General features: G+C 53.6%; 3 protein-coding genes across 3 annotated transcripts; 2 read left to right on the top strand and 1 right to left on the bottom strand.

Moving 5' to 3' along the window:
- The first annotated feature begins 1,186 nt into the window (after positions 1 to 1,186).
- Positions 1,187 to 5,201, top strand: CCNP (cyclin P). The gene is made up of 7 exons (XM_063109893.1): positions 1,187 to 1,243; positions 1,331 to 1,558; positions 3,033 to 3,122; positions 3,205 to 3,360; positions 3,935 to 4,093; positions 4,173 to 4,324; positions 5,036 to 5,201. Exons 1-7 carry the CDS (start codon positions 1,187 to 1,189, stop codon positions 5,199 to 5,201), a joined length of 1,008 nt encoding a protein of 335 aa, XP_062965963.1.
- Positions 5,202 to 7,824: 2,623 nt separating this feature from the next.
- TTC9B (tetratricopeptide repeat domain 9B) lies at positions 7,825 to 10,025 on the top strand. The gene is made up of 3 exons (XM_063113158.1): positions 7,825 to 8,245; positions 8,825 to 9,007; positions 9,916 to 10,025. Exons 1-3 carry the CDS (start codon positions 7,825 to 7,827, stop codon positions 10,023 to 10,025), a joined length of 714 nt encoding a protein of 237 aa, XP_062969228.1.
- A 462-nt stretch (positions 10,026 to 10,487) lies between these two features.
- On the bottom strand, positions 10,488 to 26,897 carry MAP3K10 (mitogen-activated protein kinase kinase kinase 10). Its single transcript, XM_063111342.1, has 10 exons — positions 25,664 to 26,897; positions 21,486 to 21,666; positions 18,164 to 18,312; positions 17,554 to 17,729; positions 16,847 to 17,093; positions 14,936 to 15,052; positions 12,999 to 13,176; positions 12,784 to 12,896; positions 11,715 to 12,422; positions 10,488 to 10,928 (listed from the first exon to the last, which is right to left on the bottom strand). The coding sequence occupies exons 1-10, from the start codon at positions 26,343 to 26,345 to the stop codon at positions 10,606 to 10,608; spliced, it is 2,874 nt and encodes a 957-aa protein (XP_062967412.1). The 5' UTR covers positions 26,346 to 26,897; the 3' UTR covers positions 10,488 to 10,605.
- Positions 26,898 to 27,167: the final 270 nt, after the last annotated feature.

Here is a 27,167-nt window from a genome sequence, read left to right as displayed (position 1 = left end):
TCCCCTCTCTGCATTCCTGGCTTTCTCCTTTTTCAGGTTTGAGTTCCAATGTCACTTCATCGGAGAGGCCCTCCTGGACCACTATCTCTAAATTACATCCAGTCTTTTCACTCATTCATTCAACAAATATTTATTGAGCACCAATATGTACTCAGTTATGTGCCAGGTTCTGTCCTAGGCACTGGGTATACAACAGTAGAAAAAACAAAACAAAAAAACAGCAGGCAAAAAGCCCTGCCCTCGCACTCACGTTAGGAGGGAGACAGTAAACAAGACAGTATATGGTTGATTAGAAGGTAGTAAGTGCTAAGGAGAGAATAAGTGGGGAGAATGGAGACAGGAAATGGTTAGGATGGCACTTTTCATGGAGAAGGTAATATCTGAGTAAACAAAGGAGGTTTGGGAGGGTAGCATGGTCTCTGAGGGAAGAGCATTTCAGGCAGAGGGACTAGCCAGTGCAAAGGCCCTGAGGTAGGAGCGTGCTTGGTGTGGGTGAGGAAGAGTCAGGAGGCCAGAAGAGGACTGAGTGCAATGGGGTAGATGAGTTCAGAGGGGTGTGTGTGTGTGTATGTGTGGTGGGGGCAGATAACACAGGGCATCATGGGCCTTCAGCTTGAGGGAGATGGGGGCCATGATGGAGTTCTGACTAGAGTCAGGGTGTGATCTGACATAGGCGTGCACAGGATCCCTTTGCTTGCATGTGGGGAATGAGCTGTAGGAGATGGGAACAGGGAGAGCAGCCAGGAGGCCGCTGCACTAGTCCAGACCGATTGCTGGTGGCTTGTCCCTATCATAATCTCAGCGCTAGACCGTGGGCTTGGTAAAGCCAAGAACCACAGGTGATCTGTTCACCCCTGAATGCTTAGTGCACAGGACAGGGGCCTGCCTTAAATATTTGTTAAATCATCTATAGCGCCCATGTCTTGAGCTTTTACTGTATCAAGCCCTGTGCTGGACACTTAACACACAATCTTATAAAATCCTCAGGACAACCCTGTCGGCTAAATTTTAAAATAATCCCTACTTTATGGTTGAGGAAAGTGAGGCTCAGAGGGGCTCCTTTGAGCAGCAGGACGAGGATCTGAGTCCAGCTGCCTGGCCTTAGAGGGTTTGGAGGGGGCAGAGGCAGCGTGAGTAGCATTCACCTTTGTATACGCACCTGCTCCGGGTGGCGAACTCGGTACGCATGCGCCCAGGCGCTTTTAAAGCGCCCGCCACTGGTTCCCCTTTCCAGCTGGAGATTGTAGGCGCTTGGCTTCGTCCGCGACGCCAGTCTGCAGGATGCTGGTGAGAGGCAGGGGCCCTCCTCCCGGCCCTGGTCTCTCCCCAGACGCTGACCCCCAGCCCCTCTCCCTTGCAGAGTCCCGCTGCCTCCCTCAATGCAGAGCCTCCGAGCGCCGCCGTCCCCAACAGCGTCCCCGCGGGCACGAGTGTCTCCCCAGGACGCCCGGAAAGGCCCCTGGGGCCGTGCGCACCGCCGGGGCTGGAGGAGGCGCTGAGCGCGCTGGGGCTGGAGGGAGAACGCGAGTACGCCGGGGACATCTTCGCGGAAGTCTTGGTGAGCGGGCCCGCGGGCCGCAGACCACGCTGGCGCCGCCCCCACCTCTGGAGGGCGGCCGAGGGGTTCGGGTTAGATGAGGCCAGAGCCGGCCCACTTGCCCAGCACCCGTTCAGCAAGCGTTTCCGAACTCCATCTCGCCGGCCTCGTCTCTTCTGACGGTCCAGCGCCCCTCCCCCCAGCTTCTAGGATTTTTTTCCCCTCTCACAGTTACCCGCTCGGAATGCCTGTTCCCACCCTCCAAAGGCCGTTTGCAGTCCCCACTTTGGTGTTTCATAGTCCCTCGTACTTGTCCCCACATTTATTTGTTTAACATATATTTAGCGATTTATTAACAAATGTTTTTGAGCCTTTTCTAGGCACTGGAGATGCTGTGATGATCAACACAGCCTGTCCTCATTCTGGGGAGACAGACAAGCAAATAGATTCAGTAATTAAAGAAGGGCCACAAAGACCAAAACAGACCCCTGGGGGTCCTCAGACATCTGTATGAGATAGGTACTGCCGGAAGAAATAAAGGGTTGAATATATCTAACCAGCATCTCGTGAGCGCCTCTCTTTGGCCAGGGTCTCTGTTAGGAACTGAGAGACAGAAGTCCTGCCCTCGTGATGCTGGCAGCCTAGCGGGGCAAACACACGAAACACGCAGGGAAACCCTGGATGTCTTCAATATGAAAATACTTTGAAAATAAAGTGATGAGATAGAGAGCGATGCAGGGGAGGGAAGAGCATATAGAAAGCATAAAGAGAAATTTTAGCTGGGACTTGAGTGACGGAGAAGGTAATGCAAGGATTGGGAGAAGGACCTTGGGAGCAGTAAGTACAAAGGCCCTGGGGCAGGAATGAGGGTTGGCATAGTCTAGAAGCCAAAAAGAAGGCTGGTGTGGCTGCAGTGTGGGTCGTGAGGGGAAACAGGGAAGAGGTGATGGAGAAGGGGCAGGGCCTGAGAGTCATTAGGATTTTCTCCTAAGAGTACTGGGAGCCACAGAAGACTTCTAAGTGGGGGAGTTCCTTTGTCAGATCTGTCTTTGGAAAAACCCTTCTTTTATGTTTTATTTTTGTGTGTGTGTGTGGCTGGCCAGTACAGGGATCCAAATCTGTGACCTTGGTGTTATCAGCACCCACACTCTGACCAATTGAGCATCCGGCCAGCCTAGAAGGACCCTTCTAGATGCTCTGAGGGGAATGGGTTTAGGATTGGTGGTCAAGAGTGGAGTCTGGGAACCCAGGGTGAGATGCCCAGGGGGCCGAGTGGCTATGGGGGCTGCAGACTACACAGGTGGGTAGAGAGGTGTCTAGAACAAAGTCTAGGGTCCTAGATGGGGACACAAAAGAGAAGCACATTAGGAGGCCAGTTTGGGTGTGGCACTCGCGTGAGACATCCAACTGGCAGGAGGTGATTGCTGCAACCAGGGCGGGGGCTCAGGAGAGAAACTGAGGCACAGGTGTGGAGAACGAGGCCGTTCCTCTCCAGGTGTGCCGCGCGCTGCCCCCGAGGGCCCTGCCCCGCACCGTGACCCCAGAGATGCGCGCTCTAGTGGTGGACTGGCTGGTCCAAGTGCATGTACGTACCGGGGAGGGTGCGGGGCTGGGCCCGGGACGCATCGCCGCCTGGGACCTCAGTGATCACCCATGCCTCTCCGCAGGAGTACCTGGGTTTGGCGGCAGACACGCTTTACCTGGCTGTACACCTGCTCGATTCCTACCTGCGCGCGGACCGAGTGCGTCTACACCGCCTTCAGCTGCTGGGCGTGGCCTGCTTGTTCGTGGCGTGCAAAATGGAAGAGTGCGTGCTTCCCGAGGTACTGCCGGGGTGGGGTGGGAGTCTTTGCCGCAGTCACTGATCAAATGCCTACTGTGTGCCTAACGCTTTCTGTACTCTTGGAAGCTAACATATCTGTATGAGGTAGGGGCTGCCAATGTGCCCCTCTAACAGAGGAGGAGACTGAGGCCCGGAGAAAGACATTTGCCCAAAGTCGAACGGTTGGGACTTGGAGTCATCCTGGAATAGTTACAGTAATTATAGTCCATCTTAAGTAGTATAGTTAACGTGCATGAACTCGGTGCCTATCAGAACCGCCTGGTGAAGTAGGGAGTGGTATCTCGGCTTACAGAAGAGCAAACTGAGGCAGAGAGATTTTCCATGTCACACAGTGGGTAATGGTGAGGTTTGAACTTGGATCCCGGTCTTTCCGACTCTGAAGCCGGTGTTCTCCACATCTTTCAGACACAAGTAAATGGCCCCATTTTACAGACTAGGAAACTGAGGTCCGGAACTTGGACTGAACCGATCCCAGGCACTCCAAGGCAGGGAGTAAAGAGCCGAAGTTCGAGGCTCCCCCCATTCTCCCCCACCCGCTCCCCGCCATTCCACAGCCCACCTCCCTCTGCCTCCTGAGCGCCGGCTCCTTCTCACCGGCCGAACTGCTGCGCGCCGAGCGCCGCATCCTGAGCCGCTTGGATTTCCGGCTGCACCACCCGGGCCCGCTGCTGTGCCTCGGGCTGCTTGCTGCGCTGGCGGGGAGCAGCCCCCAGGTGCGCGTGGGCGTGGCCAGGGGCGTGGTCAGGGCGCGGGCAGGGGCGTGGTTTGACGTTCAGCCCGCCTCCCTGGCAGGTGATGCTACTTGCCACCTACTTCCTGGAGCTGTCTTTGCTAGAGGCAGAGGCCGCGGGATGGGAGCCGGGTCGTCGCGCAGCTGCAGCTCTGAGCCTGGCTCATCGCGTGCTCAACGGTGCGGGCTCGAGGCCTGAGCCGGCGCTTTACAGGTATGGCCTTGGCCGAGGGCCTGTGATAAGGTCTCCGCGGCTTCAGTGACCTCCCTTCCAGATCACCGTTTTTAGTGCCTCAGAGAATGAGAGGTAGTTATTACGGGGGGAGCACTTAGACTTGACTTTTTCGGGTTCGCATTTTTTTAGGTTCCCATTTGCTTTTCTCTGGGGGTATATGAGAATGGGGTGTTTGTCCAGATTTGGAGACACTTAACCTTACCCCTGCGTGGAAGATAGTTCCGCCGGGCTCGGAAGTTGCTCTGTGTTCCAGTGTTGAGAGTGAAGGGTCTGCCAGGCCTCGAGTCCTCCAGCTCCGTATCTGGTCGCAGATGGGTGTCCCTTTACCTGCTAGGACCATTAACCCCGTTCATCATGCCGCTGGGTGGCAGCGTAAATCATCTTTTCTGCCAGCCTGTGCTCCCAGGGAAGAGTGGATGTCTGTCCACTCTCAGTCACACTCCTTCCCTCCTCGCCGGTTGTGGCTTCCCCCTAGCCGTGACCTGTGGGGAGAATTGGGTGTCTGCCCCTCCTCGCTGTCCCCTACTCCAGCTGAGGTGGGACACGTGTCTGACCTCAAGAGAGCCCCCGAGCCGCCCCCAGGGACCCACGTGGATGTGTTTACTCCGCCTCAAGCCTCCAGCTCCTAGGATAGGTCATCTTTTCCATCAACCCTTCTTCTGCCTCAGTTTCTCTGTCTGCTTGCTGCAGCCCCGCGGAGCTGGGCCCTCTCGAACCGTGCATGTCCCGAGCCGCGCTCCGAGGCCCTGCACCGGGCCGAGCCGCCGTCTTCCTCAAGTACGCGCGACCCCAGCGCCAGGGCACCAGCCTGGCCTCCGCGCGCCTGCTCCGCCGTCCCCAGCCTGGGCCTCCCTGAGCACCGTGACCCAGTGGAAAAAAAAAAGAAAAACACCTCTCGGTGTGTGTCTGTCTCCCACTTCAATAAAATTTCTTTTATTTTGAGCGCTCTTTACCCTCATTGGTCAAATTCCCGCTTCCCTCTCACTTTTGATTGGTCGCTTCCTAGGCCTCTCATCCCTCTGATTGGATGTTCTCACTAACTCTCAATGTTGCTGAAGACGAGACGCAAATTCTCAACTCGTCCGCGAGGGGGCGCTGTCGGACTTCCCCAAGCGCCACTCGGGATAAAACTGGGCTCCCTTCAGGACTGGGAAGAAATTTCGAGGGATGGGGACTGTGGGCAACTGAGAATGGCCACCCCAGTCATGCGAAATCCTACCTCGATGTCGCCAGGTTTTCAGATCTTATTCAAGAGAAGCTGAAAACCAGCAATGTTATAAATATCTCTGCGTTTATACGTTGTCAACTAATTCAGTATTTTTAAGTGGTCATACAAGTCCAACACATCACATATGTCGGCCTGTGAAGAACATCAGTTTGTGATAGTAAGAGTCCTTGACAGTAAAAGTTCAATGAGAACTGATTTACTTCTGAAATGTCGCAGTGTCAACGGGGGTAATCATAGCACCGACCTCACAGTGGTGTGGTGAGGACGAGCTAATATACACACGAATCTTTAGGGCGATGCATAACACCTGTGAGTTGTTGTAAAAGTGTTATCATTGCATCCTAGCGGGACTGTGAGTTAGGTACAGTTGTCCCTATTTGCTACTATGCCCCATACCTAGTCATTTACTAGGTCAGAAAACATTTATTATAAATCAATGGATCTCCATGTTTTTAATTAAAAACCAAACCAAGAGCCGGCCCGTGGCTCACTTGGGAGAGCGTGGTGCTGACACCAAGTCAAGGGTTAAGATCCCCTCACCGGTCATCTTTTTTTAAACAAACAAACAAAAACCCAAACCAAACCAAACACACACTTGAGGTGCAGGAAGTTGAGTGTACTGCTCTGGAATTAAAACTGAGGAGCATTAGATTCCTAACTAAGCCTGGTTTTGGAGGTGCAGAGAAGAAAAACGGGATGGGGGACAGACTCACTCAGCTAAAACATTTCATAGCAAAGTACAAGAGATAGAGGCAAATGCTGCTATTGGGATGAGAGATGCTGAGGTCAGGTTTTGGCCTGTTGGGTGGGATCTACCATGGAATCTCCAGCGGGAGGATTGTGGCAGGGGTGGGGGCAGGGAGAGCGGAGCTGCAGGCTTGGTTCTTGGGGCTAAACTCAGGCTGGGGGAGGGGGAAGGAGTGGTAAAACATAAGGTATTCACTCATTCATTCATCCAACAACTATGTATGTATACTGCTCCAGAACCAGGCACTTATGATCTCATAACTCCGAGTCTAATGGATGATAGGAAATGCCGGTTGTTAATCATCCATCCTGTATGAGGCCCTATGCTAAGTGCTTTACCTGCATAATATGATTCAGCCCCTACAACCACTCTGAGGTAAACTTACTTGTTATCATCATGTTGCACAGAAGAAAGTCAAAGTGGAGGAAGATCAAGGAAATTGGCCAACGTCCCACAGTTCAGTAGGTGGGTAAGGAGGACTGAAACTCAAATCACCTCATTCACCCTCAGTTTTTCCCTTGAAAGTCTCCAACATGTTTACGTTCCTGAAGACTCTTATTATTGTGCTGCTTACTCTGGGATGTCACTGACTGGGGACTTGTCTCACTGGATTTCTCACCTAGACAGGGAGCTGGATGAGAGCAAGAAGCAGGTCTCTCTTGTTCATAGAGTTACCCCCCACCCCAGGAAGCCTCCACCCACCCCCTCAGCCTCGGGCAGGTGCCTCCACTGGACCTCTACAGCCTGCTGTGCCTCCCCATCCTGGCCCTGACCCCTCGGCCTCTGTCTCCCCGATCCCAGCCCTGACTCCTGTGCCTGTGCCTCCCAGTCTAGCCCACTCTGGATGTCACTGCCCACCGGTCTGTCTCCCCGTGGGCCGGGGGCCCGGTGAGGTTGGGTTGTGAAGTTCTCTCGGCCTCTGCTGTGTCCCAGCGTTACGCAACACAGAGCCAGGCACAGAAAAGATATTCGTGAATATTTCTTGCATAAATAAACAAATGAATTCCACAGTTGGTATTGTAGTCCCATGTTCCTGATGAGGATACGGAGTTCCAGATAATTGAGGTGAGCTGTCCAAATCATACAACTAGTGAGAAAACAAGAAAGGATTTGAGTTGGGGCAGCTTGAGTTCATATCCTATCCAATAAGCCAAATGGCCAGTGGGCTGAAAACCAGCTTTTCACGAGTTTGATTGGTTTCAGCTCTTTCCCCCAGGCTCATCCTTTCCTTCTAGAATTCTTCAGGAGCTTTGGGCATGGGGGAGGAGAGCAGGCAAGAGGGTGGGGAGGGTAGGGGGAGTGGGTACAGGGGGGCATCCGGCTGGAGAACTAGGACTTGGGCTGATTTGAAGGTGAGCCTGGGGAGGTCTTGAGGGGTTTCTCTAGACCCATAGGGGGCAGCCGGAGTCGGCTGCCGGAGGTGTGGGGGCGGAGAAAGGGTGGGGACCGGCCCCGCGGGGGGCGATGCGGCAGCTGCCGCGGCGGCCGCAGGAGTTTCCCACAATGCAGCGCGGCGCGCTGTCCCCGGTGCTGATGCTCAGCGCTGCCCCGGAGCCTCCGCCACGCCCGCCTCCCGCCCTCTCCCCGCCGGCTCCTGGCCCGGGACCCCGCCATGGCTCGGCTCGTCCCGGTCCTGCCCCAGAGCCGTCGGGGGGCTTGGGCGCGGCGCTGGACAGCAGCCTGCGGGCTGCCGTGGCGTTCAAGGCGGAAGGTCAGCGCTGCTACCGAGAGAAGAAGTTCCGGGAAGCCATCGGCAAGTATCATCGGGCGCTGCTGCAGCTGAAGGCGGCGCAGGGAGCCCGCCCTGGCGGCCCGCCCGCCCCCGCCCCCGGGCCCGCCACGAGTCCCGGCCCGGCCCGCCTGAGCGAGGAGCAGCGGCGCCTGGTGGAGAACACCGAGGTGGAGTGTTACGACTCTCTCACGGGTACGGGCCGTCGGAGGGCGCAGGGGGGCGGGTGTGAGAGAGGTGCGGAGTGAGGGGCAATTAGGAGGCCTTGGGGGACTTGGTGGGAGGGGGCTGGAGACTGAAGGGTCCAGGGCTGTGGGATGTTGAAGGAAACCTCAGAACTTGATCAAGGAAAGGGATCTGGGATGGGGGATCGCAGGGTTCTCGGCACGGAGGGATCTGGGATGCAGGAAATGGGCTTTGGGATGGGTCTTCAGGGTCTTGCTTCCCCCGAGTAATTCTTTCCTCTTACCATACACGAACCCAAGGTGAGAAAGGCCTACCCTGGAGGAGCCATTCCCCGACCCTCGTCTCTGCTATTGCCCTTCACACTCTTGCCTACGGAAATCTCCCTTCTAATCACCTTGTCTGTGTCTTTGGCGCCCTCTAGCGGCGGCGCAGATTGAGTCTATTCTAATAAGCTAACAAAAAGCGTCCCCTGGTGGCCTGAGCAACCCCTTAGGTCGGGTTCCCTGTGCCGGAGGCCAGGCACTCGAGGTCAGGTGGGTGCTGGGGTGCCGCCAGGCACTGAAAGTACCGGTTCCGGTGCCCCCGCAGCTTGCCTGCTGCAGTCGGAACTGGTGAACTATGAGCGCGTGCGCGAGTACTGTCTAAAGGTGCTGGAGAAGCAGCAGGGCAACTTCAAGGCAACCTACCGCGCCGGCATTGCCTTCTACCACCTGGGTGACTATGCACGCGCGCTGCGCTACCTGCAGGAGGCCCGCAGCCGGGAGCCCACAGGTGAGGGGCAAGGCGCGGCAAAGGCGAGAGCTGGGCCCAGGGCAGGGAAAGGTGCTGGCGTGCAGGGAATAAGGGCAGGAGGATCGGGGCGGAGAAGCAGAGCCCTCGCCCAGCACAACTGCCTCAAGGTAGCGCTGCGCCACCGACCGGACGTTCGTCTCTCCGTCCACCTACTCCTTACGCACCCACTCTTCCACTCACTCACCATTCATCTGACGTTTACCCAACCACTTCTCATCTATTCAGTCATTGACCCATCCCGATACCTCCCATTCATCTCCTCAGCTGCTTCCCTGTCCACTCACTCATCGCCATCTCCATCTCCCCCCACCCACACTCATCCCTCCGCTCTCACTAACCCATTCGCACCCTCACCTATTCAAGTCACTTCTTCAATCCACTCCTCCACGCGAGGTGGGCAACACCAGGAAAGTGGGGTGTGTGTGGGGGAGGGTTGGCAGAGCTGGAGGCTTGTTCCTTGCCCTTTGGGAGACCATGGCGGGTGGGGGTGGGGCGCACGTGCACAGGGCAACAGACGCAACATTCAGCTTTATATTAAGAGTCAAAAGGAGGGAAGAGGGATCACAACAGGTGCATGATGCAGAGTTGTGGGCGCAAAGAGGCAAGATCAGTTTTCCTGTCAAGGGGTTTGGAGAGAACAGACTTCTTGCAGACGTCATTGGAGGAGAAGCAGAAGTGCACAGGAGCCTCTGTGAAGAGGCAGTCCTGGCAGAGGGTGCAGCAGATGTGATACACGGAGTGTGAATTGTCTCCTTTCTGGGCATTGTGACTGGGGCTGGGTGGCGGAGCCAGTGGAGACTGGGCACAATGGGCGTGACCTGAGGCAGTGCAGGTGTCACCTACTGCCCCAGGACACCCAGATAACGCTCTGCCCACCTCCCCTGCAGACACCAATGTCCTCCGCTACATCCAGCTGACTCAGCTGAAGATGAACCGTTGCAGCCTCCAGCGGGAAGACAGTGGGGCCAGGGCCCAGGCTCGGGATGTGACTGGCTGAGGCCCACCCAGGGGGACTGTCTCTACTCCCGCTCCATCTGACCTCACCATGTAACCCCCACCCCCCACCCCTGCCTCATGTGTTCGCTGGTAAAACACTTGTCACTGGTGACCATAGCCTCTTTGTGTGGTGTTCTTGTGGGAACCGGGGAGGGGACATGGGCCTGGGCCGCATCCCTTGGACCTTAGAAACCCAGAGAGGCCCTGGGAGGGAGTGTGGGGTGGGGGAGTGTTCCACTAGGGATGACCCATTATCAGGGCGTGGGCGGGGGAAAGACACAAAGCCAAGTGCAGTAGGGGGCAGGGGTTACCTTTAATGCTGCATTTTGTGCCAAATCTCCCATGATGCCCTGTCCCTGAGTATCCCTGCCCACCGTCCCTCCCCCCTCCACTGCAGGGTGGGCACAGGGCTCCACACCCTTGGGTACAAACGAATAAGTTAAGTGTCCCTCCCTCCCCCCTCCCCCAATAAATAGAGTGAGTATCCTGCCCAGGGCCTCCCCACCTTGTGGCATGGCGGGCTGGGGTGGGGCCTGGGGCGCTACATTCATGGCTGCCCAGGCGGGTGGTGTAGGCAGGCCTCAGTGGGTGCCGTGGGCCCCGCACAGGGGCACTGTGTTGTCTTGGCTCTGCCCCTCCATGTCAATGTCGAGCAGTGTTGGCTGCATGCTGGCCGACCCAGGGCTCTCCAGAGTGTCTGGCCTGCTGGGAGGTGAGATGCTTAGCGTCCGGCCAAAGGAGACCAGTTTCCAGGGGTCCAGGCGGGGGCGGCTGGCAGCTGGCCGGGGTCTTGGGGCAAAGGTCAGGGTGGTGGGGCGGCCTGGGAACTCAGGGGGCCGGCGGCGGGGTGGGAACAGGGCCTGGGGGTCAGGCAGACAGGGGAAGTCCAGGTGGTCTCGAGGGCCTGGTAAGAGAGGAGCAGACGAATGAGTGGGGTGGGGCAGGGGTGATGTTTAAAAGCCAGCTTTTACACCAAAAAGTGGAATTTCTAACTACCCTTGAAAAATCCATGGATCTTGCCAGGCCCACTTTCCAGCAAGGCTATAGCCATCTGCAGCCCAGCAAGGCTATAGCCATCTGCAGCCCAGCAATGCTTGGACCTTGACCTAGGTCCTGACCACTTACAATTGTTCATTCATGTGGGCAAGCATATCCCTTAGCCTTTTTGGAGCCAGGTTCTTAGTAGCCCCTCTAGCCAAAGCCCTTTTCTCTCCTGACTTTCCTCCTTCGGGCTGGGCTCATGCAGACAGATCTACCCGGAGACCTTAGGCATGGCATTATCTCTGAATGGGGATAAAAATAGCACCTCACTACTTAGGTGAGGAGGAAATAAAATAACAAGGGTTAAACAAGTAGCATGGTGCTTGATAGTGGGTACTGAATAACTCCTACCCACGATGAGCATCTTTGTGGTTGTTACTAAACGTGTAGAGAACAGTGCCTAGCACCGGTCCTGTGTTAAGAGTTAGCTATAGTCATTGCTGCTCTTGTTAAAGTCACCTGCCTGGCCCTGAAGGCTTCAGAGTTTGCCACTCCTGCTTCATCCTGTGTCTCAGTCACCCACAATGATGCCTCCAGGAGTGAAGGGCCTGGGAAGCGGACCCTCCCTCCCCCCATGCTAAGCAGGACCGTGACAAGGGGTACGGGGAAGGGCCGTCTTCTGTGAGCTGGGTGTGGGGGCCTCACTCACCAGGGCCGTGGCCTGCGGGCTCGGGTGGCCCCAGCTGCCCCAGTGCCCCGTCTGACGGCGTCCGCCGGTGCCCACGGCTCACAGCGCGCGCAGCCGTGACATGCGTGGGCGTGAGCGACTGGCGGGGGTCCTTCTTGAAGCTCTCCAGCTCCAGGTCCACCAGAGGGTTGGTGCTGGGCGACGGCGACGGCGATGGGGACGGCGCGGGTGGGGAAGGCGGCGGGGAGGGCGCGGCCGGCGCGGCCTCGTCGCTGTCGGAGCGCAGCAGCGAACGCGTGGAGTTGCAGTCGGACACCGACGACAGCGACACGAGGGTGGCCGAGGACGCCAGGCCCGGGCCGAGGGCTGCGTCGTCGCGGCGGCCCAGGGGGCGCCCAGGCGGGCTGAGGCCCCGCGGGAAGCGGCCGGCGCGGGGGAAGAGGCCGTCCAGCCAGCGCCGCTGCTCCTCGCCGTCGGTCGCGCGCGCCTCGGCCACGTCGGCGCCCAGGCCCACGGCGCCCAGCAGCGTGGCGCAGCCCAGCAGCGCGAGGTCGCAGCGCCGCCGCGCGCCGTGCCCGGGCCGGAAGGCGGGTGAGGCCGGCGCCGGCTCCCAGCGAGCCTGCCGCGCCCCTGGGGAGGGCTCAGCGGGCAGTGGCACCGTGAGGTAGGAGGGGGGAGTGTAGGGGGAAGGGGACACGCTGCTGCCGCCGTCCGCCTCCGCGAACTCCTCTGCAACCAGAGAGGGGTGTCACTCCACTGCCGGGCAGGCCCCTAGCCCCATGGCCCCCGGAGACTACCTCCAACGACTCCTCAAACAGCAAGACCATCAAGTCCCACTAAGCATCGCTCATGATTCTTTCTCCCCCAGAAGCCTCAGGGAAGGGTGCTCCTTGATACTGGAAATGACCCCACATCCCAGGGACCAGCTATCCCCCTTTTCAGGAATGCCTCCTGATCACTGGCCCGGTGAAATCCTGTCCCCTGCCCCCAGCCCTGGGGAATGGCTTTACTCCTTGTTCTGGGTTCTGCTCCCTTTTGGTCAGGAAATGTCCCCTCCTCCTCCCTTTTAGGAGCACCTTGACCCTCTTACCCATCTCATTGAGGCTGGCAAAGGCAGGGGCGATGGGTGTGTGTTTGGGGGATTTGCCCAGGTTGGGGGCGCTGGATGACCACTGTTTGCTTCCTTCCCCCAGGGCCTTCAGCCTGCAGAGGGCACCGAGAGATGAGGGCGGGGGTCAGCCCTATGGCTGCCTTGGGCCTGGGGTTGGGGCACAGGGTGCAGCTGGGAACCAGCTCCTCCAGTACCTCTCCTCTCCTCCGGCCCGCTCCTTTTGCAGTGTGGAGCTGGGCCCCCATGTCCGGCCCTTCTTCTTGCCCCCAACCAGTTCTTCCTTCTTTGGGGGCCCACTGCGGCCCCATGTCCCACTGCCACCACTGCTGCTGCCACTGCTGCTGCCACCACCACCACAGTCCACAGGAGTCACTGGGTTGAAAGAAGCCACTTGGTTACTGGGTCTTGGAGAGTCTCCCAGCCCCAATCTCCCTACCTCAGATCTACCTGGGAGTTCAAGGGATTTTCTCAGTACAGTCATGACACTTCCCTGCTATAAATTCTTCCATAGCTCCCTACTGCTGTCAGGATGAGGTCCCAGCTCCTAAGCCTGGCATTCGAGGCCCTTCATAAGGTATTCCATGGCCACTTCCTCAGCCTCATCTGCCACCACCCAACCCTCCAGGCATTCACTCTGGTTGACTGCTGGCCCCTCAAGCCTCCAGTTCTGAGCAGTTAGTTCCCTGGAGAGTCAGTAGCTCTCTCTTCTGTTCCTACTGCACTTTGAACATACCTGGTACTAGTACTTGCTACCGTTGTGTGGTTATTTGTCTCTGCATCCCCTGCTAGATTGACCTCCTGGGTCTGGAACAAAGCAGGTACCCAAACAGAGGTGGGTATGGGGGCTATGGGTGGGGCTAAGGCTGGGGTGAACGATGGGGTGGAACAGATTCGGGAGTCAGCCTTGCACCCATCAACCCATCAATGAACTCTGACGACCGCACCTCTGCCATGCAGCCCCAGGTGTGGCCATCTCTCCCTTCCAAGTCCACCACCCTGGTCCAGCCCCCATCATCTCACTGACTTTTCCACCTTTATTTCTTCACAGCAGCTAGAGGGAGAAGGTCAATTTGATCACATTGCCTCCTTGCTCACAGCCCTCCAGGGGTTTAAAGTCAAATCTAGAGTCTTTACTCTGGCTCTCAAGTCTTGCAAGATCTGGCCCTGGGGCCCCTTGACCACAACACCTACGCTCTCCCTTCCATTCACTCTAGTCCAGCAAAGCTGGCTTTCTGGGCTGATAAATGTGCCATGCTTGTTCCTGCCTCCAGGCTGTGCCTGTGCTATTCCCTCTGCCAAGAGCACTTTTCTCTCAGATCTCAGCATGTCTCACTCCTTACCATGAAGGTCCCTGCTCAAACCTCACGTCCTCAGACAGGACTTCCAGATATAAAATAGCAACCATTCTGTGATGATGATGATTACTATTTTTTGGCAGCTGGCCGGTAAGTGATGGTTAACTTTATGTGTCAACTTGAGTGGGCTAAGTGGTGGCCAGACAGCTGGTGAAACATTATTTCTGGGTATGTCTGTGAGGGTGTTTCTGGAAGAGATTAGCATTTGAATCAGTGGACTGAGTAAAAAAAGGATTGGCCTCACCAATGTGTGTGGGCATCACCCAATCCATTGAGGGCCTGAATAAAATAAAAAGGCAGAGAACGGGTGAATTTGTTCTCTGCCTGAGCTGGGAGATCCATCTTCTCCTGCCCTTGGACACTGGCGCTCCTGGTTCTCAGGCCTTTGAACACAGACTGGAACTACACCACTGGCTTTCCTGGGCCTCCAGCTTGCAGACAGCAGATTGTGGGACTTCTCAGAGTCTCCATAATCATGTAAACCAATACCTCATAATAAATCTCTTTCTATATATCCATATATATCTTACTGATTCTGTTTCTCTGGAGAATTCTGGCTAACACACCTTCTCTTTTTTTCCCTTCTGAGTTCCTTTATAGCACTTATCACTACTAGAAATTACCCTGCTTACTGACGTTTACTGTCTGTTTCTCTCTGATGACAATAAGGAAGGGGCCTTGCCTGTCTTGCTCCCTGCTACTCCTCCAGCTTGGTGCCAGGTATGTGCTCAGAGATGTTTGTTGACTGACTGGCCAGAGCCTTGAGAGATACTCACGGCGAATGGCCCTCAGCCGGGGGATGATGCTGGGGCTTGCAGGGGGGCTGGCCCCATCGGATCCTTTCCGCTTGTCCAGGGTTGGAGAGGCCTGGACTGTGATCTTATGCTCGAAGCCTGCAAAAATGAAGAGAAACTTTCCTAAGCAAATGATTCCATGGGTAACCAAGGAAAGTTTCCTTTGTAGAAGTATAGAAGGAATAATAGATTGGGAACACCACCTTTTTTTATTCCTTAATGCAGTCTTTCTCAAAAGTGTGGTCCCCAGACCAGCAGCATCAATGTCAGCTGGAAATCTCTTAGAGATGCAAATTCTTGGGCCCTCCCTGAATTAGCACATCTGGAGGTGAGCCGCAGCAGTCTAACTGTGGTTGAACAAGTTCTGCCCTAACTGACTAAGAATCTATCCCTGAGCATCCCATACAGTAGCCATTAGCTACCTGTAGCAACTGAGCACTTGAAATGTGGGATGTGCAACCAAGGAACTGGAGTTTAACCTTTATTTCTTTAATTGTAATTAAGTTTAAATTTAAAACAGATACTCAATTTGGTTATTAGAATTAAATTAGTTTAAGCATGTTTGTAACAACTTGGGTATGTGAATCTACTTTTTCAGTTCCAAATTTTGTGAAGAGGGTGGATAGTGAGAGGTTGATTAATGAACATGAAATCACAGCTAGATAGGAAAAATAAGTTCTAGTGGCATACAGTAGTGCTAGGCATCTATAATTAACAATAATTTACTGTGTGTTCTCAAATGGCTAGAAGAGAGGAACTCAAGTGTTCTCATGACAAAGAAATGAAAAATTTTAGTGATGATGAATTTGCTAACTACCCTGATTTCATCAATATAACTGTACTCCATAAATATGTACAATATTCAATAAATTCCTTTAAAAAACCCCAACATTTTATGAAATCTAAATACAAATAAAATATTTCTGATGAAAACTTAACTGACCAGATTGAGATTTGCTGTAAATAAAAAATATGCAGTGGATTTCAAATATTTAGTGTGAAAAAAATCTCATTAACAATTTTTTGTATTGATTGCATGGATATATTGGGCTAAATATATTAAAATTAATGTCACCTGTTTCTTTTTGCTTTTTTAATGTGGCTACCAGAAAGTTTAAAATTACACACATGGCTTGCATTATATTTTCACTGGCTGGTGCTACTCTTCGCACTGCTCTGCGGCTTGTAACATCACAAAGAGAGAGACAACCAGACATTGTGTGCTCTCCTGACAGGCAAACACAACATTATCTGGAAAGCAGTCTTTGCAAAAAAAAAAAAAAATCAAACCTGAACCTGAATCTTATTAAGCCTTGAGTTCCAACTACTAGGTTGCTCCTGTGAAACTTGTTTTTGTAGGGCAAAAATGGTTGAACATCAGCAATTTCACATGGTTTAACCTAATAGCGATTCTTAGGAAATTTGGGGACAGAGGAACATGTTAAATGATTCCAGGGGGAAGCAAACAGCAAAATTAAGACTTCAGGAAACTCCACAGGACAAATGGTGAAGTTCCTCAACAAATGATTGGCAAGGGGGAAAAGAGGCAGATTGAAAGATATTTAAAAATGAGTTGAGAGATAAAGTTATAAGGAAAAGTACAACAGTGACTGCCCTAAGAGTCAAGACAGGGGTTACTCTTAGGGAGTGGCATAAGGTTGTGTCTGGCGGGGGCATGTGGAAAGCACCTGGGTTCTTTCTGCTTTCATGGGAGGTGATTAGAATAACTCATTAAGCTGTACTGTTTTTTTGCTTTTTTTTGGCCATTTTCTATGTGTGATAGATTAGCAATAAAAAAGTTAAAAAATAAAAAATAAAAGGAAGAGCTAAACCCTGGGTTAAGGATGCTCCCAGCGGTCTCTTGGGAGATGTCTGGGGGACACAGGTGGGTACCAGAGGGCAGGCTGATGTGGCTGCTGCCTTCCCGCAGCTTCAGCAGACGGCTGCGCTTGAAGTTGCCCTTGCGTTTGCGGACCCTGGGCTTCTCCTGGCTCAGCTGGCACATGAGCAGATGCAGCTCACGTTCCACAATGTCCATCTCCCGCTCTGCCAGCTCCTGTTCCCGCCGCCGCAGCTGCTCCTCCTGGAAGCGCTGCTCCTGCGCTGCCCGCAGCAGCTCCTCCTCACGGCTCCGGAGCTCCTGGGGAGGACACGCAGTGGCTGGGGGGAGGGGTGCAGTCACTCTGCCCCCTGGAGATGGACCTGGGGCTGCTGGGTCTGGTTGGTGCCCTGCACAAGGGCACATTATTGTGGGACAGTGCACCCCCATGGACCCATCATCAAATTGCAATGATAATCTATACTTTGCAAATCTTGTATCCCCTTCTTTCTCTCCTCTCACCCTTTCTTCATTTTTGCTGTAGTATTTTAAAGCCAATCCCAGACATCATGCAGTATCACCTGTAAGTACTTCAGTACAGGGTGCCTTTTTCTTATTAATCCACCAACAGGAGGCTGTCTTTTCTTAATATGCAAAAAAGGCTCCCTTGACCCTGCATGAACCCAAAGGCTGGGGTTCAGGGGAAGGGACTCTGAGCCATCCAAGGCATCAGAACCCAAAGATCTTGCTCTATCCCTCCCACCTTGCCCCATGCCTTCACCTTCTCCTTGGTCCGAAGGTCATCAAACATGTGTTGGATCTCCAGCTTCCAGTCTTCCTGCAGTGAGTGGAAGGACTCCAGTGGCATCTGGAACAGGGCTGACTGTTCAATGATTTCAAGCTGCTTCAAGATACTGCTGAAATCTGGTCGCCCGTGGGGGTCTGGGTCCCAGCATTCTGGGGTGGGAAGGGGAAGGATAGTGGTGTGGGACAGGGGTGTCAGTAATCATGCTCTGGGGAATCAGCCCACTCAGAGGAAGGCGGGATTTCTGGGGACTATGGACAAACAGCTTCTGCGGAGCTGAGGGGAAGGAATCCAAAGCTAAGTTCCTGGCAATATTTCACTCAGTGAAATGTCGGGGGAGAAACCCAGGGACCTACTCCCTAAAGAGTGGCTGGTGGTGGGATCAAGTATCAGGGAGGAATCCCAGGGCCAATGAATCCTAACAGGTTGCCCTCAAGATCTCTGGGCCTGACAAGAACAAGGGAGACAATTATGGGGCTTACTCCTGGGCCCACTGGTATGGATGGGTGTGACAAGGAGAGATCTGGGCCCAAGGGCCCCTGCCATACCAAGCTGAGGCTACCCTCTTCATGGGGCCCTGGCTCACCCTCCAGTAGGTGGGCAAAGGGCTCGGGGCACGTGGAGGGGATGGGCAGCGTCAGCTTGTTCATAGCCACACCATATGCCACGGCCAAGGCGTCGATTTCACGGTAGGGGACCTCACCCGTCAGCAGCTCCCAGAGCAGCACCCCGAAGCTGCAGGTGAGGGAGAGGGGAGGGGGTGATGCCACAGCCCACTCCAATCCTCATCTATCTCCCAGCACTGCCCCCGATCCCATGGTGGGCCCCCATTACCCCAACACCCAGCCCTGGCTGATGAGGCCATAAGAACCTGATTTGACCTCTGTGGGCCTGCTCTCAAATAGATGGGATGCAGTTGGCTCTCTAATGTCTCTCCTTTGCTCTGCCTCTCTTCTCTCACCCCTACCTGAAAACCTTCATTAGGTCCCCCATGCCTAGTGGGCAAATCCATCCTTCTTATCCCTGACCTTTCATGACCCCTGCAGCCTTACCTCTAAACACTCTCAGCCCCCGTTCCAACCCCAACTTCATCTTGCAGCCTCACTGGACAGTTTAATAAGCCTTGTTCTTCATAAGCTCTGGCCTTTGCACATGCTGTTCCCTTTGTGGGGATCCCTCTTCCCTTTGTGTAAGTATTTGTCCTTCAAATCTCAACTCAGGTTGCCCCCTCTGCCAGGAAGCTTTCCTTGATTCCTCAGCCTCCAGAGTTAGGTTAGAGACCCCTCTTCCATGTTTCCACAGGACCCATAGCACTTACCTCTAAAAATAAGTTAACACTATTTAACATTTATAAAGCACTAACTCCAGGCCAGGCACTGTGCTAGGCACTCTTGGTAATCCTCACAAAAACCCTGTAAGGCAGAAGGTATTGGTATGACCCTCATTTTACCTGATGAGCAGGTGTAGGCTCAGAGAGGTTAAGCTGCTTGCCCAAGGTCACACAGCTAAGAAGTGGTGAGCCACACTTAGTCTTAGGTCGGCCTGAAGCCCATGACAGTGCCCTTAACAGCTATACAATACCAGAGTGTGCGTCACTGTGATACAGTCACCTGTGTGTCCCTCTTCCCCAGTAAACTGTGCATCCTTATGGATCCCAGTCACCATTCTGTGCAGTGCCTAACATGTAGTAGATCCCTGTTCTCCCAAAATATCCGCTCATGCATTCATTCAACATAAACTTATTATAAATGCCTACTGTACGCCAAGCACTGTTCTAGGAACTGGAACAAGACAGACACAACACTGCCCTCATGTAACTGACAGCCTCCTTTCTATCTCAGTGACAGCATTGGTGAATTTGAGCTGGGCATATGCTGCCAGCAATAGTTTTCCATCTTCTTTGCTGCTAAGTATGCCCATGTGGCTAGGGTTCTGGCAAATGGGATGTAGGAGGGTGTGTAGTGGGCAACTAGCTTCCAAGAAATGTCCTTAAAGAGAAGAGGTACCTCCTTCCTCTGTTCTCCTTCCTACTGGTTGGAATGTAGATGTAAAAGTTGGAGCTCAAGCAACCATTTTGGATCATGAAGCAAACTTGGGAATGGAGGCCACACAAGGTGGAGGAAAATAACAGTGGTTTTTAACTGGAGATGGCATGATCCCCCCACCACTTCCATGTCCCTGGAAGCCTGTGGGGACATTTTGATTGTCACAATCACTGGAGAGTGTTACTGATGTTTGGTGGCTGGGAGTCATGGATATTTAGCATCCTGAGAAGCATGAACAGTGTCACACAAGGAAGAATTATCCTGCCCAATGTTAACAACCCTATTGAGGAACCTAATATAGAAGGAGCCTGAATCCCTGATGCCAGGGGTACCATATCAGTGCTGGGCTTTACATGAGAACAAAAACTTCAGTATAGTTTTCATTTTGGGGTTTCTTCTCCTTGTAGCTGAAAATATAGCTTCAACAAATGTTTGGTACCATATCCCTGTACTGGCCAGCTGCCAAAAAAAAAAAAAAAGTTGGTACAATAGACAAATACCTGAAAGTAAAGCCAGTTGGAACTTCTCCCAAAGGGCTGCTCTGCTCTAGTTTGAGCCTGGACTTCCTGTCTGATTTGTCTCTACCCCAAACCCATTAATTTGCTCCTGGGGCAATCAGGAGCCTCAGTGGAGGACTGATAGGAACAGCAAATGGGGGGACCTAGGTTTGGCTTCAACCATTTTCCAAACCTGGGTTGAAAAGTTTCCACTGCCACCATCAACTCTCGCTGGTGACAGCAACAGCCTTGTCATTGGTTTCCTGCCTCCACTCCGGTTCCCTGCCATCCATTCTCCACCCAACAGCCAAGAGAGCTCTTAAAACACTAAATCAGATCATGTCATTCATAAACTCCCCTAATGGCTTTCCACTGCACCTAGAAGAAAATCTGAAGTCCACTCCCTCCCCCACAGTCCTTCCATTTTCTCTCCTACACCGTTCCCTGCCTCTCTCCTCCTTGCCTGCTCTGCTCCAGCTATTTCTGGAACACACCACACTCATTCTCACCTCAGAACTTCCTTTGGGGTAGCTGCTCCCCCTGCCTGGGAAGCTTCTTTCCCCAAACTTTGCAGGGCTTGCTCCTTTTTGCCATTCAGAACTCAACTAAAGTATCATTCTTCAAAAATGCCTTCTCAAAAGTAGTCCTCCAGCCCTCAAAGTGCCTTCCTATCAACCTCCTAGCTCTTAACACTAGTACTTTTCTGATGTATTTACTTACTGTCTTTAAAAAATTATTTTACAATTTCAACTTAAAAAGAGCTTTTTAAAATTCTTCTTGAAAATTTATGTATGTATGTATTTATTACTATTCCTAAGGGCAGGAACTCTGTCTATTTTTTAAAACTTTTATTTTACTTTTTTTCTTTTTTGTCAGCTGGCTGGTAAGGGGATCCAAAGTCTTGATCTTGGGGTTACCAACACCATGCTCTAACCAACTCAGCTAACCAGCCAGCCTGTGTCTATTTTTGTTCACTGCTGTATCTTCAGAAACCAGAGCAGTTGGATGAATGAATGAATGGATAGATGAATGAATGAATGAATGAATGATTGCCTTCAAAGGCTTCAATTTCTTGTTTGACAAATGTGGGTGGTGTACTGGATGGTGTTTCAGGGGCCTTTTAGTGCTGACATCCGCATCTACATCTTTTGAATTTTTTATTCTAATCGAAGTTGCTCCTCAGTTGCCACTTCTGCTAGCAGAGCAGGTAACTGCTTTGGTACTTGTCTGGTGGTCCGACCTTGCCAGCAGGACCTCTGCCAAGTCTGGATCCTGGCTTCAGTGGGATACCATCCCTCCTATTCTGTCCTCACCCTTCCTCCCTCCCCCACCTCCCAGACGCCATCCCGGCCCTGCCTTTCAGCACCTCCAGACATCACTGCTTTTGGAGAAGAGGGAGAGACGGATAACCTCCGGCGCCATCCAGGCGTAGGTCCCTGCAGCGCTCATTTTGGTGGTCTTGTGCCACTCGCGAGCGAGGCCAAAGTCTGTGATCTTGAGCACCGTGTCAGCGAGGTTGTGGTTCTCGATGGCCTCCAGAATAAGGACTGTGGGGTGGGAAGAGAGGTGGGTCAGCCAACTTGCTGGGCTGCAGACCCCAGCATCCTGGCCCCCTGCCTCAGCTGGCACCTACTTGTTCTCTCCCTTATTACCTCAGGCTGTCCCAGGTTGGTGGCAGCCCCTTTCCTGGCCTGGAATACCTGTGAGCCCTTCCACAGCAGCCTAATCCCTGTCCCAGGTTCTCATGAGGGAGTAGGGAGCTTTCCCTGTGTCCTCTGCCCTCCTGACTCCAACCTGGGCTCTGGGGAGCTCAATGAATGGTCAAGAACCAATGGCCAAGGCCTTGGTTCTCCTTGGTCCGGGCCTTGAATTTCCAACCACCCTGGAAGTGGGAACTGCAAACCATGAGCAGGAGGGATGAATGTGGTTTTCCTTTTGTCTTTGTCACTCCCGTGATATACCGCAGTCAGGGCCCAATTCTACCCCTTCCTGTGTCCACACTCTGCCATGTGGCTTTGCAGTTCTTTCCACGAGAGAGGCTGAGTGTGTTTCCCCATCCTTTGATCTGGGTTGGCCACATGACTTGCTTTTGCCAAGAATGGGGTGGACATGACAGGGTGCCAGTTCCAAGCCTGGGCTGTAAGAGGCCTCATGTCCGCTTGCCCTCCTGTACTCCTGCTATCACCATGACAACATGCCTCAGCTAGCCTGCTCTCCAAGGAAGATGAGAACTACCTGGAGCAAAGCCTCTCCAGTTGAGCCCAGCCTAAGTCAGTTTACCCTCTAGTTGGCCTGCCAATGTGTGAGCAGTAATAAATGACTGCTGTTTTAAGACACCAAGTTTTCGGGGTGGTTTGTTACACAGTATTATTGTGACAAAATCTGACCACTGTATCCCCCAAGCAGATTGAATAGTTTGATCTGCTGCCCAGAGTTATTACAATGGTAATAATCATGGCTAGTGTTTGCACTGTGCTAAGCCCTTCACATGAATTGACTAGAAAGCAACCCATTTTTATTGACTAGCGAACTAAGGCTTGGAGAAGTCACTTGGCCAAGATCACATGGCTAGAAAAGGATGACAGAACTAGTTCATGTCTTTGTCCTGCCAGAGCCTAATCTCTTAACTGCTAATTTCACTAACTTCTGTCAAACACAGCTCCAGTGTACAGTGTATGTCTGGGTTTGAATTCCAGCTCTGGAACCTACTAGCTACATAACCTCGTACAACTAATCTTTCTTCACACTAAGATTTCTCCTCTGTTAAATAGGGATGATAACAGTATTCACCTCCTAGGGTTATAGTAAGGATTTATTGCCCAAAGCATAGTAGGTCCTTTGAAAGTGTTAACTAAATATTAGTGTGTGAGGTCTCCATTAATGTTCCTTATTTCTCTACCTTTATCTTTAAAGTAGCCATTCCTGGCTACTTCCCCAGTCATGATAATAATAATGAGGTAATTCTATTATCACACCCATTTGGCAGATGAAGGAACTGAGGGTTAGAGAGATCAGTAAACTGCCCAAGGTCACATAATTGGTAATTTTGTCTATCCTTTAAAGCTCAACTTCAATGTCACCTCCTTCTGGAAGCCTCCTGTGACTTCCCAGCCTGTGACTCCACCTCCCTAGAAGTCCTCTCTTCTTAGGTCCCCACCTCTCCTGTTTATGTAGAAAATGTGAAAAAAGGAAACACCTTATGGTCTTACACTTTATTTCTGCACCTCCCAGGCTGGGCCTAAATCAGTCCCCTTTAAAAATCTATAGCTGGCCATGTCACCTCTAGCTTAAAACCCTCTAACAGCTTCCATTACATCAAATAAAATACCCACAATCCTCACCATGGCCTCCAAGGTCCTATGTGATCTGGCCCTGCCCACCTTTCTGATCATATCTCCTCCCACCTCTGCCTCAACTTCTGCTGTTCTGGTCTCCTTGCTGTTTCTCCAACGAGGCATGCTCACTCCCACCTCAGAACATTTGCCCTTTTGTTCCTCCAGATCTTTGTAAGGCTGGATCCTCTTTGTTCATGTCTCTGCTCAAATGTTCTCTGACCAACTGATCTAAAGAGCTCCCTCTGCCCCACCCTTAATTTGCCTTATTTTGTTGACAACCCCAGATAGTCTCTGAAATTTTGCTATCTATGTATCTATCTATCATCTATTACTGTTCACTAGAATATAAATTCCATAATGGGGGAAGAATCTTGACTTGTTCACTTCTGTAATCTCAGAGCTGAAGACAGTGCCTAGCACACAGTAGGTGCTTAAGAATTATTGGTCAGATGAACCAATGAATGAATGACACCAGATGAGGAGCTTCTTCGGGAAGGATAAATGGGGGAAGCAGTGCTTTGCAGGCCCTGTGTCCTCTGTCTCAGGCATGGAGCAGTCTCATTGTCCCAGCAGGAAACCCTTGCCTTAAGTGCTCCACTGACCTTTTGTCCAAGTAGCACTGGCTACAGAAAAACTTGGGGGTGTGGGCGTGCTGTGAATCAGCAAGGGTGAGGAAGGGCCAAGAAGGAGTTCTAGCCTTCAAGAGGAGCATGTTGGCGGTCCTGCCTCCATTTACCTAGCATTTCAGAGCAGTTAGGGCGAGCATGAGGACTGATGAAAGCAGGGACCAACTGTGTCTGTCTTGTTCAGTTCCCCAGTCCTGGTACAGGCCGTGGCATTTTGTGGCACTTGGTAGCTATCTGTTGAGTGTATGAATGCTGGGCTTGGGAGAAAAGGAAGACCCAGCCCCACTGTTCCAGGGGCTTATTATAGTTGTTTTTATTGGTAGGGGTAGAGCAACAAACTTATAAAAATAGTGGGATGGACTCAAACAAATTCCAAGATGTAGGATTGACAGGAATTGTGAGCATTGAGGGCAAAGGAGGAGCCCTCACCTTCTGGTGAACAATGTGAGGGCAAGGAGCATACTGGCCTCATTCACTGTGGATCCCTCTTGCTTAGCACGTGATCTGGCCTGGTAAATACCAAGTGAAAGAATGAATAAATGAAGGAAGAGATGAAAGGGAGTGAAATGGGGCAGAGCAAACATGGGAGAGCCAGGAAGGTAAGATTTTCCGCTGCTCTATCCCTAGGACAGAGTCGGGCACACAGCACTCTGGAAATATCTGTGGAATGAATGAATCAAATTTCTAGTTTATGAGCACTGTCAGGGTAGAAACCATGGCTATCTTGGTCCCTGTTGGGCTCCAACTTAATAGGTACTCAATTAATATTTGCTGATGCCAGGAGAAGCTCTTTGATCTAGATACGGGTCCTGGGGACCCTGCCTTTCTACTTGGCCCCATTATTAATTCAAACGACCAATCAACTTTTGAGAACCTGTGATAGGTCAAGCTGCCTGTAAGCTTTCATATAAGACACATCTGTTTTCCTCCTTCCTCATCTTTTCCAGTTTGCCTTGGCCAGCTGGGCCAGAGGCCTAGGAGGACTCCAGGAAGAGGTTCTCAACTGGGGGCGATTCTGCTCCCCAGAGGACATTTGCTGATGTCTGGAGACACTTCTGGTTGTCATAGCTGGGGACAGGGTGTAGGCAGTGCTAACAGCATCTAGTGGGTAGAGGCCAAAAATGCTCCTAAACAACCTACAATGCACAGGACAGCCCCCTACAACAATAATACTACCTCAAATGTCAATAGTGCCAGGATTGAGAAATCCTGACTCCAGGTAGGCTAGGTTCTTTGTGTCTCTTCCTGGTGGACTGTAACCAGGTTGGTTGGTGAGTGCCAGGAGGACAGGCACTTCATCTGTCCTGTTCATGGCAGGGAATGCAGGGCCTGTCACAGTGTTCATGGATACATATTTATTGAGCTATTGTGACTCTGTAGCCTGGGAGGCAGTTAAGTCCTTCAACCTTTCTGAGCCTCCTTTTCCTCCCTTAACGGGGACAAGACCTGTCTCACCTGGCACTGAAGTATTCTGCTGCCCTTTCTTGCCCCAGGCACAATGTCATCTGGTATCCCTTGCCCTGTTTCCTGGCATCTAGGTTTGACCTCACAAGGTTCTGTGTTAGGAAGAGGACATCACTTACTGTTGATTGACTTGAGGTCCCGGTGGATGATGGGCACAGGGGCATCATTGTGTAGGTAGTTCATGCCCCGGGCCACCTGCACAGCCCAGTTGACCAGCACGTGAGGGGGAACCCGGCGACCTGCCAGCACCCTGCTCAGTGCACCTCCCCTGGCATACTCCATTACCAGGCAGAGGTGTGGGGGGCTGAGGCAGGCGCCCCTAAGGGCAATGATGTTGGGGTGCTGCAGGGCTCCAAAGAGCCGGGCCTCCTGGCGCACCTGCTCTGCTGTCACTGCTGGATCCCGCTCAGGGTCCAGCCGGGCGGCCTTGACGGCCACCTCCTCGCCGCGCCACAAGGCCCGATAGACCTTGCCAAAACCTCCTACACCGATGATCTCCTCTAGCTGCAGCTCGTGGAAGGGGATCTCCTGGGGCAGCTGAAGGCCCGCGGGTGTGGCAGGGGGGCCGGGGGCCACGTAGTTGCTGGGAAAGACGCCCACACGGCCGCCGGGAAGCTGTCCGGTCCACCAGCCCTCGTCGCCCGAAACAGCACAGTCCTGGGAAAGCACCTGGACGCGGTCGCCCCTCCGCAGTGTCAGCTCCTCGTCGCCCGCCGCCTCGTAGTCGAACACCGCGGTCCAGACGGGCCCTGCGGGGCTCGTGCCCCACTCCTTGGCCGCCGCCCCCTCCTCCTCCTCCATGGGGGAGGGGCCGGGGGCTGCGGGAGGCTGCTTCACACAGGCTGGCCGCGGGATGCAGAGGGCGGGCCCCGGCGGCCAGGATGGGGGGCAGTCCCTGCAGGTGCTAGGGGGCTCCTGGGGGTCATGACTGGGGGGCCCTCCGCAGGAGCAAGAGAAAACCTCTTTAAAAGGGCAGGTTTATCCCCTCTGATTCGGTCCTCCAGGAGGGGCGGGGTGGCAGGTTCTCCTTTCCGCCCAAATGTCAGGGCGCTAAGAGGGCCTTGCCGCACGCCTCCCGATTTCCTGCCGGGGCCCGCAGGTGAGGGACGAGGGCGAGGGCAGCAGGCAGCCCTCCTTCCCCGCGCCTCTCACCCCGCGCAGCTCCACCGGCGGCCCCCGTCTCCGCATCCCGGACGACGAGCGCCGGGCCGGGCGGGGGTGGCGGGGCCCGGGGGCGGCCGCCCCGGGACGGGGTGGCGCGCCCCTCGGCCTCCTCACGCGCGGGGCGTTCGGACAGCCCCCATCCTCGGTACCGGCCTCCCGGTCGGCCCCAACCCCTGCCCCCGCCCGCGCCGCTTCCCGGGGCCGCCGGCGGTGCCGGAGTGACGTAACCGCCGTCGCTGCCGCGGTGCCGTCTGGGAGTTGTAGTCTCCGGCTGCGGGGCCTCGGGGCACGCTCTCAACCCCTAGAGCCCTGCTGCCGGCCTTGGGCGGTAGTGGGGACACCGCGGGGCCGAGGCAGATAAGCTCAGACTCGGACCCTCCCTCGGACCCGGTGGAGAGAGACAGGCACTCCTCACAGACCCCGAGGGGGCTGCGGCCCAGGCTGGGGTTGACCGTAACG

Source organism: Cynocephalus volans, chromosome 10 (assembly GCF_027409185.1).
Source record: "Cynocephalus volans isolate mCynVol1 chromosome 10, mCynVol1.pri, whole genome shotgun sequence".
In the NCBI taxonomy this organism is placed as follows: domain Eukaryota; kingdom Metazoa; phylum Chordata; class Mammalia; order Dermoptera; family Cynocephalidae; genus Cynocephalus; species Cynocephalus volans.
Note: the sequence above shows the minus strand (reverse complement) of the source record. Positions and strands in the feature narration are given on the sequence as shown.